We start from the raw sequence: 13293 nt of genomic DNA, 5'->3' as shown, positions 1-13293 counted from the left end.
CTTCTCAAGCAAATCCCGGGACGTCATTCTCCCCCTGTACTCGGCCTTGGTGAGGCCGCAGCTGGAGTACTGTGTCCAGTTTTGGGCTCCACAATTCAAAAAGGATGCGGAGAAGCTTGAGAGAGTCCAGAGAAGAGCCACGCGCATGATCAGAGGTCAGGGAAACAGACCCTACAATGACAGGCTGAGAGCCCTGGGGCTCTTTAGCCTGAAAAAGCGCAGGCTCAGGGGTGATCTGATGGCCACCTACAAGTTTATCAGGGGTGACCACCAGCATCTGGGGGAACGTTTGTTCACCAGAGTGCCCCAAGGGATGACGAGGTCGAATGGTCACAAACTACTTCAAGATCGTTTCAGGCTGGACATAAGGAAGAATTTCTTTACTGTCCGAGCCCCCAAGGTCTGGAACAGCCTGCCACCGGAGGTGGTTCAAGCGCCTTCATTGAACACCTTCAAGATGAAACTGGATGCTTATCTTGCTGGGATCCTATGACCCCAGCTGACTTCCTGCCCTTTGGGCAGGGGGCTGGACTCGATGATCTTCCGAGGTCCCTTCCAGCCCTGATGTCTATGAAATCTATGAGATGACAGTTCAGTAAGTGACAATCTCAGCATCTCAGATGATTAACTTCTACACTAGAATATATCTGGGTGGCTGGATTTCTCTGCAGTCATAGACATGTTATCACTAAAACTCTATTCTTTTCTTGTAAGTAGACAGCGACTGAAATTTATAGAGCAGAACAGCATCCTTGAATATTGTATGCAAAGAACAGAACTGGGAGATAGACAAAAGGGGAAGAGGTATGCCCATACTGTGCGTTCAGATCGTTGCTGTACTTTTCAGCCTACCAGGCTTTTTAAGAGTTTTAATACATTCTGATTACAGGATAATTTAACAGCTCTTACCTGAATACAAAGTCAGAATTATTAATTTCCATGCCACAGCTGGAGTTTTTCAGAATGCCCCCATTTCCAACCACTGCACAGTGCTTGAAGGGGTGGCTCAGAAAGGGAGGGGACTGCAAGGATACAAAAAGGAATGAGTTTGGTTAGTTCCTCTCCCCCAACACCCCAGTTCCAGTGAGAAAGTTTGTTCATGCTGGCTAGCTTCAGTAAGTTAGAGGAAGTAAACAGAATTCTGCAAACCAGTCTGCCAGAGGCAATCCTGGCTAGAGAGCCCTGAATAAATAAGGAATGGAGGAGGAGCTGCTATTTTTGCTTTCAGTGGTTTGGGGAAGTAATGTTGCATTGTTACAACTGAAGAAAATACGCATTACTCTCTCTTTTCCTTTCCTAAAAATGTATATTCAGCGTATGTATTGTATTAAACATATAGTATACCTGTGTTCCTGAGCAAATTAATAGGACCACAGCAGAGGTTTCCAAAACACTTTCAAGTCACAACCCCAGTAAATTCTGTGTGATCCCATATACACACTTAGCACTAGTTGTGTGCCTGCTTTTAACAAAGAATGGTGATTTACTATGCCTCAGCAGCTCCACAGTAACTCTCCCTGTGCCCATTTTTTTTCCTGTGGTAAGCTAAACTAGGGCAGCTTAACCCAAATGAAATATGGTTAAGTTGCCCTGGATTTCATTTACTGCATGGTACTTGGGGCACAGAGAAAATTGCCATGGGGCAACTGATACATGGTAAAACCCAGACCCTGCTAATTAAGACCATATGAGGTAATTATAGGTTTGGGAGACTTTAGGGTTCTGTGGGGCCTACAACCCCAATAGGTGATTCCCCTAAATTCTTTTCTCAGACTGACCACTTATTCTGAGACAGAATAAGAGAGATGGAGCAGTGAGTGTTCTGTGGGAAAATAAAGAGGAGAGGGAAACTGGCAAACACTAATTGCCACAAAATTTTCTCATAAGATAAATAACAAAAGGGTTTCATTTGGAGAAAAACTGTACCTTTTTGATCCTGGAAAGAGTTTGGCTTTGGTCTGTTTTAGTATAGAAACACATTGTATTCTAATGACAAGGCACTTTGGCAAGACTACCCTGGTTGCCATAGAAAGTACATATACATATAAGCACATATCATACATATAATTCTCCTTTAACTTAGTCCAGTTTTATACCACTGTAACTCTACCTACTTCAATGGAATTGCTCCCAATTCATAGCAGTGAGAGATGAAAAATCAGACCCATAGTACTAGGGCAGGGACAGGCAATTATTTCAGGCATAGGGCTGCTTACTGAGTTTTGGCAAGGCATCGAGGGCCGCATGACAGGCAGCCAGGGGAAGATAAATATTACTTTCTAAATTTTTTAGGGGCCCCATGGGCCAGATAGAATGGCCTGGGAAGCCACATCCGGCCCCCGGGCTGCATTTTGCCCACCCCTGTACTACAGCATACTTAAGTCATGGAAGTTGTGAGGGGTGTCAAAAGTCATCTCTTGTCAGGTACACATTAGGGTAGGGGCGCTCAACCTTTTTGGCTGGGGGGCTGGATGGGGAGTGACCAGGCCATCCAAAGGCCAGATCCAGTAGGAGGTCCTAATCCCACATGGGGTGATTGCAGAAGGGCACAATCCAGCTGTATGGAGGGGGCAGGGGCCCTGTGGAGTGGAGGGAGAAGGCATTTCCCCTGGGGGGAAAAGGGGAGTGGCTCAGCCCCAACCCAGATCCATAGTGGGGAGGATGCATGGCCCAGTCCCACAGGACATAGGAGGTGTGGTCCAGCCCATGCCTAGTCCCACAGGGGGAAGGGGGCTTGACCTGGCCCCATGGTGGAGAAAAGAGCATGTCCCAACCCCAACCTGGTCCCACAGGGAAATGGGGCATGGCCCAGCCTCATCCAGCCTGGGGTGGGGAGCATGGCCTGGCCTCATCCAGCCACAAGCATATGGGGATTGGGGTTTGCGAATTTGGCAGTAGGGGAGGGTGTCCATATTAATGGCCACCACTCCCCTGTCGCTGAATTTCCCAATCCATGGACAGCCCCAAGGGCCAGATGCCTATGGCTGTGGGCTGCATCTGTCATGCAAAGATTTCAAATTTTTCTCCTAGAGCAAAAATGCCTATTCCAGGAGAAAAATAACCTGGGAAGAATGAGGGTTAAATCACTCCTGGTAGAACAAATGTCTGTACAATTTACTCTTTGGAGAGAAGCTACAATAGTCTTTAGTATCCCAGAGTGTTTTGCTCTCCCTCCCTCCCCAGTCCCAGAGACAGTATGTTGCTTGGTCTGGACTCTACTACTCCTGCCAAACAGAGAGCAGAATATGCCTCCTTCAAAAATCCCACATTGTGCAGCAGGGAGAGAGAGACTGACTCTGAGCAGTTTGGGTCAGCCAATAAGGGCTGCTCTGTGCACTGCTGCTATCTGTTGCCAGGAAGACCGAGGGAGCCTGCAGAACATGCTGAGATGTGTTCACAGGGGTCCCCTGCTGTGTAGCATCAGCACTGCATGCTCTCTGCACTTTAGGGATTTGGAATTGAGATGTCTGTTCAGGTGTATCTGGGTATATTTTCTACCAGGAACAAACCCAGGAGAATTTTCCCATGTCATTTGAAAGTGTGTATGCAGCAGAAGCAAGGCACACATATAATCCAAAGATTAGTGTCCCCCATTCTGATCCAAAATCTCAGATGTTGTGAATCTGTTACAGATTCACTTACAAAGCCTGACTCTTTAGTCTAACTGTGGCAGGGCACTTGACATGCCTGCCACTAAGAGGTCAGGCAGTCTGCAGAGCCACTGGCAGGTGGGGTCAGGCCTAATTAGAGTCAGCTGACCCAGGGACTGGCAGGTGAGGCTAGGCCTGATGAAGGGAGTCACTGGATTCTAAGGCAGACACCTGACTGGAGGAGGGCTGGGTTTAGATAGGGTTGCAGGTTCAGCTGGGTCCAACGGCTGGAGAGAAGCTGGGAAAGTGAAGAATTAACAGGGTTTAAGATAAGGGACCAAGGCAGGAGCTGACAACTGGGAGAGGGGCTGAGAGAGAGACCAAGGGACAGATAGCCCAGTGACTGGTTGCATGAGACTGAGGAGTCTGAGAGCCCAGAGGAGAGACCAAGGGTTTTGGCAACCTGAGTGGGGCTGAGACAGACCAAGAAGTCGGAAGGCCCAGAGAGGAGCTATATCAGCAACAGACCATCTGCAAGGATGCCATCTGTGAGGCATGGGGCATCGTATAGAGGTAGATTTGGAACCATGTAGGGAAGGTATGGAGATATGCGATTGGCCCACAAGGCCAGGACCACAAGTTGAGTGGTCATTATAGTAATATCAGGGCAGCCTCCTGCAATATATATGCCAATTAACATCAAGGCATGGTGGGTAAGAGCAGGGTGGTCTGCCCTTAGAACAGGGTATTACAAAAAAATTTTTGGGTGCCCTGTTACACAAACCAATAAAGGTTAGTATTTTCAGTTGTGGAAGGTGTTAGTTCAAATCTGGCAGTCCTCTGAAAGAATATGCATAACAATAGCCATAAGCCTACATCAGAGTGATCAGGATTGGGGTAGCCAATATGAAATAGTTATTGAAGATTAAAATATTTCATAAGCATTTGAAAATAGGAATCAGAAGAGCAATGTAATAGTGAAGAGCAGGGTTCAGTACATGAGCTTGAACTCTTGGGGCATGTCTATACGAGATGCTAACTGTGCAGTAGCCTAATAAAACTGTGCAGTAGCATATCCTAGCACAAACAGTGCCAATACACAGCTGTGAAGTACTATTAGACTATCGTGCATTAGTGCCACTCAAAAGGGATTCACCAGCACTACTGTACAGTAACTCCAGTTACTGTGCATTTATTTAGTACTTGATTATATAAATACTAAATTAAATGCACAGTAACCACTGTACATTAACGAACATGTAAATGTGCCCTTGGAGTAGAAAATATATTTGGTTCCTGCAAGAGGAAGCAACTTGCTGGGCTGCTCACCAGTGGCCCCTGTGGCTAAACTGAGCAGTGCTGAAGAGCATTAAAGAGAGTCCCACCAAACTCTCTCCTTTGTGTAAGGCAGTTATCAAGAAGCAAGTCCTTGATAAGGGAATAAAGAATAGTGTAGAAAGGGGGGGGATCCTCCTAAGAGACCCAAAACAAACAGCTCTCATTATTAATATAAAACATTTGTATCTCCATAGTTATAAAAACAAAAATGTCATAGGACCTGTTCTTACCGCAGGCAGCATCCTAAAAATGTCTTCTGTGATATGGATAGACTTTTTATGGTCCACTTCATAACTCAAGTTACTTCCCAGTGGGGTATTGTTTTGAGAAACAATGAAGTTGTGAGCAGCGTCACAGCAGGAAGCGAGTTCTGACCTGCAAAAGACCAGCATAGCTAATGAATCAGAAAAAGGTGGCACAGAACTAGAAAATAAAGTCCATTTCTCATTAATTTAGTCGTCAGTAAAGCTGCATGAACCTTTCAGAATGAAGTTTTCCTTGACTTGCTTTGTAATGGGCCCAAACAGCTGTTTGTCAAAAAGTTGGCAAGATTTTTGATAAGCTCAGGAACCTTTTCTCTTGTTTTTCTATGCCCAGCTCTTCCTTAGGAAAAGGTCAATAATTACCCTTTTTGTCGTCATCGGTTATTAACATTATGAAGAACTGAAAGACCCCAACCGTGACCATATTCCACTTGGCTCTGTGAAAACACCACATGTCTATACCTGCCCTGAAGAGCGAATATTCAGATTTCAGGAAAGGTATAATGAGCAGGTATAGCAAACTGAAGGGATATGGGGGAAGGACAAGGAGGGTACCAGTGACAGACCCAGGTCCTGGAGCAGCTCCCTGCCCAGCTGAGCACCCTGCCAGCACTGCTGAGGCTGGTCTCTATGGAAACCCTGGTACTGTGTTGTCAAGGCACTGCCACTCCTGGGGTCTCCATGGAAACTGGCTTCAGCAATGCAGGCAGGGGCTGCAGGGAAATGGAGTCTGCCATGGGCCAGACTTTGCCCGCCCCTGCTTTAGATGGTTTTGAGTCAACTGATTAATAATTCACTGTAGCAACTGTTCAGAAAACTACTGCTGTGCCCGACTTTCACAGACATTAAATAGGAAAAACAACTTGGAAATAAAGAAGATAGGTGTCTCCTGTGTGATGGAAGTAGAAATAGCCTGATATGCTTCTAACACAAACCATCAGATGGGCTAGACAGTCTGCTCAGGTCCCACTTACATGTCCTCTAGGAAGATGGATTCTTTGCCATCCATCTCATGTTACTTTCTAATGGCTATATCTCTAAATGTTACATACTATTGTTTTGAGAAGCTGTGACATTGTGACTAGCAGCAGTAGGACTCTGGAATCTGCTGCTGGTCTAGCTACTCTGTGCCTCAGTCTGTGGCCTGATACATCCCACAATGCACTGGGGAGCTGTTCATCTCTACCATCAGAAAGTATGGGCTAACACTTTCACTGTTCAAGTGATTTATGGCCAGCTTTGATATTCATGAACTGACAGACCTCTCCTATATCAGCTCAGAACCACCAGAGCTAATTAAGTATTAACTGTGTAGTGAGGAAAAAGCTATACAGTGCTAACAATGCTGCTTGGAAATGATAAAAATACAATGCAGCAGAGGATACAGACTTGTTCATTTCATCACACAGGAATATAATTTGAAAGTACACTTTTTTTTTTTTTTAATTCTATGCAGTGAGTAAAGAATAGCTGTTATATTACATACACATTTAATGAATAGGGTAAGAATGCCAAGCCACTGGAAAATGTTAATTAAACAATACAGACAAATTGTGCCCTAAATTACCTTGATTTTAACAGAATGGAGTGGAGCAAGGGAGAGTGCCAGTTGTGCAGCCAACACTATCAGTGAGGTAAACCAAGCCATTACTCCGCTAAAAATACGTTTTTTTTCCCCTGCTGTAGTGAGGGTAGATTTTACCAGCTGAACAACACACAGAAGATAGAGATAAAAGATGCAAATGCGCTGTTCTCTCCCTGCTTGCAAAGGGTAGGACACGTGGCAAAGTTTAAATTACAGGGAAATGGATGTAGATTAAATGTCAGAAAAAAACTTCTGACTGTAAAACACTAGGGCAATGGAACAAGGTAAGCTGTGAAATCTCCTTCACTGGAGATTTTCAAGAAGTGGCTGGACAGTTATTTATCTGGGATGGTTTAGTAAAAATGAACTCTGAATTTGTTCAGGGGTTTACAGTAAGTGACTCTCGAGAGTCTTGCCATTCCTATAAGCAGCAGCAGATCCCAGGAGGATGGCAGAGAGAATGCTTTGTGTTTATTCCATTTGTCACTTCTCTTTCATGTTCCAGTGAGATCAGAGAATCCTTGATTACTCTTGAACAGAGTTCCTGTGTGTGTGAAGGAGCCTCGATGCTAGACAATGGGTACTGGGGTAAATACATGAAGATGGGTTGTGGTGTGTAAGCATGTGCGAGGCATAGGTAGAGGGAGAAAATGTTATTGTGGGGGCTGACAGCGTGCGTCTGTGGAAGAGAAGGAGCGGCAGGTGGAGCGGGGGGTAGATCAAAGCCCCCATAATGAGGGAGGCAGTAGGGCAGGGGCAGGAGCAAATGGGGTAATCAGAGCCCCGGGAGGCTTGTCCAGGAGGACAGGGAGATCCCGCCACTCCTGTGCGGCTTGTCCAGGAGCATGCGGCGGGTTGTGGGGCAACCAGAGCTCCTGCGCGGCTTGTCCAGGAGCACAGGGGGCTCCTGCACAGGCCCCCTGGATTTGTGCATGGGGCAGAGGCAGGCTGCCACTGCAAGCTGGGCTTTGCACCTCACTACCATTGCCTCAGGAGCTGTGTGGCGCCATGTGCCTGCCACCCCCGGGCTATGCTGCATCCCTTGCCTGCCCGACAGCTGCAGGCACTTGAGGTCATGCAGTTCCCACAGCAGTGGCAAAGGCAGTGGGGTGCAGAGCCAAGCCTGCAGCGGCAGCCCACCTCTACTCTGTACACAAATTTGGGGGGCACGTGCCCACCCATGACTCTCCTGGGGTACATGCAGTGGCAGGAGCCCCCTCCACCCCTGGACAAGCTGCCCAGGGCTTGGATAGTCCCAAGACCCATCCCAGGGCCCCATTTACCCCAGTCCCTGCCTCTGCCCCACTCTCTCCCTCACTGTGAGGGCCTCAATCTGCCTCCCTGCCTTCCCCTTCACAGACTGAGACTAGCCTGCTGTGCTGGGCAGTGATCTGGGCTGCGAGTGTCTGAGTTTCTGCTCACCCCTTCCCTGCCACTGCAGCTGCCCAGAGCCCACACCGGGGCTGCCCTGCAGCCCTACCTGCTTCCCCACATTTGGGGGGGGCTATGCCCCATTAGCCCTGATCTTCCGCCACCTATGGTGTGAGGTGAAGGTAAGAATGGTTATTGAAGGCTTGTGTTGTTTTCAAAAAGTTACTGGGAAGAACTGGGTTATGAGTGAAGAGATACTGGTGTGAGATGGGATTGTTCTATACATGGAACATATAAATACATAATAAGCATGGCTAGAGATAATATGACAAGTCAAGACACGGAATAAGAACCCTAAATGAGAAAGTTTGCAGGGGGATTCAGATGTGTTTGACTCAGCCCCAGTTGCAGTCAAACAGTTTGGTTTCTTTTACTTTTCTAAATTTAACTCATATGTCTTAAAGCAAAGTGCTGTAGTGATATTACAAAAAAAAAAAAGAAAATTCAGGCATCATACAGAGCATCATGTATATATCTCAGGAAATGCACAATTCTGAATTTACATTTTTTTTATTTTTATAAACAAATATACTATTTTTAGAAACAGAAACAAATTTATAAAACACCCTTACCATTCTGCAATATTAGATATTTTATTTGTAACAACTTCGGGATATTTAGTGTAGGTTAGAATACCAGAATATTCTTTCCCAGCTAAGTAAAACAGAAGTGCATGATTGCTACAAGGATCTGAAAACCAAACTGATGAAAAGCCTTTGTGATAGATAACATTCATTAACAGAGATGATGCACTTTTCCTCCTTACTCATTCCACAAGAATGAGTACTTCAATAAAAGCAGAAACAGTTTGGTTGAAAAGAAGATATCGGAGTTAATAAGAGTAGTTTTAATTAACATTATGATTATGCTAAGACAGTTAAACAGGAAATTAAAAGTTAATTCAAAGACCTATTGAGAGCAGAGGAAATTCTCAAGAATATTTTTAATAGATCTATAACAGGGGTGGGCTAAATGCGGGCCAGGGGCCGGATGCGGCCTGCCAGGCCATTCTATCTGGCCCGCGGGGCCCCTAAAAAATTTAGAAAAATTAATATTTATCTGCCCTGGACTGCCAGTCATGCGGCCCTCGATGGCTTGCCAAAAACTCAGTAAGCGGCCCTCTGCCCAAAATAATTGCCCACCTCGATCTATAATATACTGTAGTTATATTTAATTTCTTCCTTCTTTGATCAGTTACTAAGGTCTTAATCCTGCAATGAGATCTACCAAAACAGAAACCTGGGTCCTTACAGACTCTTAGTGTTTTCACATAGACTTGGAGGCACTCAAATCTTTGGCAGCTTAGGATCATGGTTTCTCAACGTCAATGGAAACTTTGGAACATATTTTTTTCTAACTTCACAAGGTGAAGCCAATACAATAAGATTGCTTCCTCAGTCTTACCTGCTTTTAAAAAACTTAATCTTACGAACCTTACTGCATGTGCTTAACTTTATTCACAAGAGTATTCTTGTTAATAGAAGATAATATAAATATTTGCATAATCTTGTATTGTTATGCATTTTCTTTGCACAGTAGTGTAGTGCCTGAGCATATTTCTAAGGGTGAGGACATACGGATAACGTATCACAGTGTTAAAGGGCAAGGGGCTTTACTGTGCAACAGCTGCTGTACAGCAATTGCCTGAGTGCCACTCTTTACCCTCTCTTAAGCAGAAATTAATAGATAACAGCTCAGTCCTTAGGGAAACTACTGTGGGCTAAATTGTGACAATTCAGCTTTCATGTTCCTCAGAATAAGAGCCTGGCCAGAAGCAGTTAGCATAGAGCTGCTCATGTACAGAAAAGCCCCATTTCTGCATATCCCAATGTAAGTTGTTCATGTACCCAAACTTCCAGTTTAAAATCTTGCTACTTTTGTAGTTATAGTTCCCTCAAAACTACAACAATAATTTCTGTGGGGCAGAAGGTCCATATTAGAAAGAATATTATTTTAGATTTCTATTATATTGTTGTTCATCCTTAAAATTATCACGTTTAATGCTGGGATTGTTACTTGCCCAAACAGGATAGTGAAGAATTCTGTGTGCGCTATACAAATGTCTGGTTCAGAGCACTGGCGCAGACCAGGCATCATGCAAATGAGCTGTGACCTAACTCTCTCTCCTGGCAGGCCAGACACAGGAGCCAAATCAGCACAGCAGGTTAAAGTAATCAGCTGCTGGCCAAGGGCAGTCTCAGATTACTTCTGCTCCTTTGGGATAACATGGAATCAGATAGTTCTCTGGTTTGCTCCTAAGGCAGCAGGCCTCCTATGCTGAGCAGGCTGTACAGTTACTGTATAGTTTTTAATAATTTGGGTGAAATTCACCCTCCTGCTGAGTCTCTTCAAGGCTTTGTCTACTGCTTACAGCACATGCAACTTATGTCAGTGGTTTAAGCAGTGAAAAAGAGTTTGTTCAGACCCTTTAAGTAACTGCTTGTCATACTAACAGTCTTTTAATAATTACAGGATTGTAATGAAGAGGTTGATTAATTGTTCCTCAAGAAGGAAGGGCAAGAAGAAATTATCTTAATTCATAGCAAAAAAAAATTAGGTTAGCTATTAGGAAAATTTTCTACCTAAAGGGATAGTTAAGCACTGGAAAAGGTTAACTGTAGAGAGTGAGGAACGGCCTTTATTGGAGAAGTTTCTAAGAGCAAATTAGAAAAACATCTGTTGGAGATGGTGTGGATAACCTGGAACCTGCCTTGGTAGAGCAGGATCATAGAAAATTAGGGTTGGAAGGGACCTCAGGAGGTCATCTAGTCCAACCCCCTGTTCAAGGCAGGACCATCCCCAACTAGATCATCCTGGCGAAAGCTTTGTCTAGCTGGGTCTTAAAAACCTCCAAGGATGGCAGGTCCACAACCTCTCTGGGTAACCTGTTCCAGTGTGTCACTATCCTCCTAGTGAGAAAGTTCTTCCTAATATCTAACCTAAACTTCCCTTACTGCAACTTGAGGCCATTACTCCTTGTTCTGTCACCTGCCACCCTGAGAACAGTTGAGCTCCATCCTCTTTCAAACCTCCCTTCAGGTAGTTGAAGACTGTTGTTAAATCCCCTCTCAGTCTTCTCTTCTCCAAACTAAGTAAGCCCAGTTCCCTCAGACTCTCCTTGCAAGTCATGTGCCCCAGCCCCTGAATCATTCTGTTGCCCTCTGATGGACTCTCCAATTTGTCTACATTTTTCCTTTCTGTAGTGGGGAGCCCAAAACTGAACACAGTACTCCAGGGATAGGGAGAGAAGTTACACACAAAGAGGTTTACATGATCAGAAACTGGTTTAAACCTGTAATCGAACGGAAGTTCAGTGCACATAAACACATTTAAAAAATGGCTAAAACTGATTAAGATAAACCTGGTTGAATGTAGTATCAGACTTAACTGATTTTGGTCAAACTGGTTTATGGAACTTCTGTCCCAGACCCCTTTCCAGTTTAAGTTAAATCGCAGTCCCAAGCATCCCAGCATGCTTTTCAGCCCTGGGCTAGGCTGCGCTGTCTGCTCCAGTGAGCAGGGCTGGCCCTGCCCCTCTGCTCTCTAGTGGGAGCAGGGGTGGGGGCATGGCCCCCGTGAGAAGGAGGCAAAACCCCCTCCGTCCCCTCTCCTCCCGGGGACCACAGCTGGGGTCTGCCAGGTCAGGCGGAGTAGCCTGTCAGGGCAGCCCCCCACTCAGCATGGCAGGGGCATGGCTGGAGCCAGCCCTACCATCTACCTGCCTCACCTGTGGCTGCAGCTGCGGGGCTGAGGCAGGCCAGCCCACAAACGCTGCTGAGGGTGGACATGGAGGAACCAGCCTGGGCTGGGCTGCAGGGGAAGGGCCCTTCTCAGCCAGCTGCAGCTTGGGCTGTAGCCATGGACAGAGTTATCCCTAGGTCTGTGCAGGGCCCGGGGGTGGGAGTGACGACTGCCCACAGAAGCTGGCGGCAGCATCAATGTTGAGGGGGGAGGCAGGGATGTGGTGACCGCCTGCAGAAGCAGGCAGTGGCGGTGTTGGTGGCTGCGGGACTGCTGGCTTTTGCGGGAGGTGGCAACTGCCCTCATAAAGCCAGCAGTGAGGGGAGGAGGGGAAGGGGTGGCGACCACCCGCAGAAGCCAGTAGCAACGGTTTCATAGATTCATAGATTGTAGAGTCGGAAGGGACCACAATGGATCATCGTGTCCGACCCCCTGCCCTTGGCAGGAAAGAGGACAGAGGTCAGATGACCCCACCCAGGTGACTATCTAGCCTCCTCTTGAAGACCTCCAAGCTAGGTGATAGCACCACCTCTCTTGGAAACCCATTCCAGATCCTGGCCACCCTTACTGTGAACAACTTCTTTCTAATATCTAACCTAAATCCCCTCTCAACTAGTTTACACCCGTTATTCCTAGTCACTCCCTGGGGCGCCTTAGTAAACAGCGCTTCCCCTATTCCCTATTAACCTCCCCTAATAAATTTATAGGTGGCCACAAGATGTCCCCTCAGCCATCTCTTGTGAAGGCTGAAGAGATTCAGCTCTCTCAACCATCCCCCGTAGAGTCTATCACGAAGGCCACTAATCATGTGAGTGGCCCTCCTCTGGACCCTCTTGAGATTCCCCGCATCCCTTTTGAAGTGTGGCACCCAAAACTGGACACAGTAGTCCAACTGCGGCCTGACCAGTGCCGCATAGAGGGGAAGCATCACCTCCTTTGTTCCATTAGTCATGCACCTGCTAATGCACAACAAGGTGCTATTGACCTTGTTAATGGCCTCGTTACACTGCTAGCTCATGTTCATCTTGGAGTCATAATTGACTCCAAGATCCCTCTCTGCCTCCGAGCTGCTGAGAAGGACACTCTCTAACCTATAAGTGTGCTGGGGGTTCCTCCTTCCCAGGTGGTGTACCTTACATTTATCTTTATTAAATTGCATCCTATTTCTCTCTGCCCATTGATCCAACCTGTCCAGGTCAGCCTGAATCTGCTCCCTGCCCTCCGGTGTACTAACTTTGCCCCATAACTTGATATCAACAGTGAACTTGGAGAGGGTGCTCTCCACGCCCTCGTCCAAATCGCTGATGAAGATATTAAATAATATCGGTCCGAGGACCGAACCCTG

The 13293-nt window shown here is 46.2% G+C and overlaps 1 protein-coding gene across 1 annotated transcript in view; it reads right to left on the bottom strand.

Annotated features, from left to right (window-relative positions):
• The window catches only part of ST8SIA6 (ST8 alpha-N-acetyl-neuraminide alpha-2,8-sialyltransferase 6), a gene marked incomplete at its 5' end in the record, with an annotated part of 65782 nt that overhangs the window by 30869 nt on the left and 21620 nt on the right, over nucleotides 1-13293 (bottom strand). Inside the window, 2 exons of the mRNA XM_025216808.1 lie at nucleotides 910-1022; nucleotides 5159-5303. Coding sequence (XP_025072593.1) covers nucleotides 910-1022; nucleotides 5159-5303 — 258 coding nt within the window. The remainder of the gene's footprint in view (nucleotides 1-909; nucleotides 1023-5158; nucleotides 5304-13293) is intronic.

The sequence above is a fragment of the Alligator sinensis genome, unplaced genomic scaffold, assembly GCF_000455745.1.
Source record: "Alligator sinensis unplaced genomic scaffold, ASM45574v1 scaffold623_1, whole genome shotgun sequence".
NCBI lineage: Eukaryota > Metazoa > Chordata > Crocodylia > Alligatoridae > Alligator > Alligator sinensis.
This window is presented reverse-complemented; position numbering and strand designations above follow the sequence as displayed.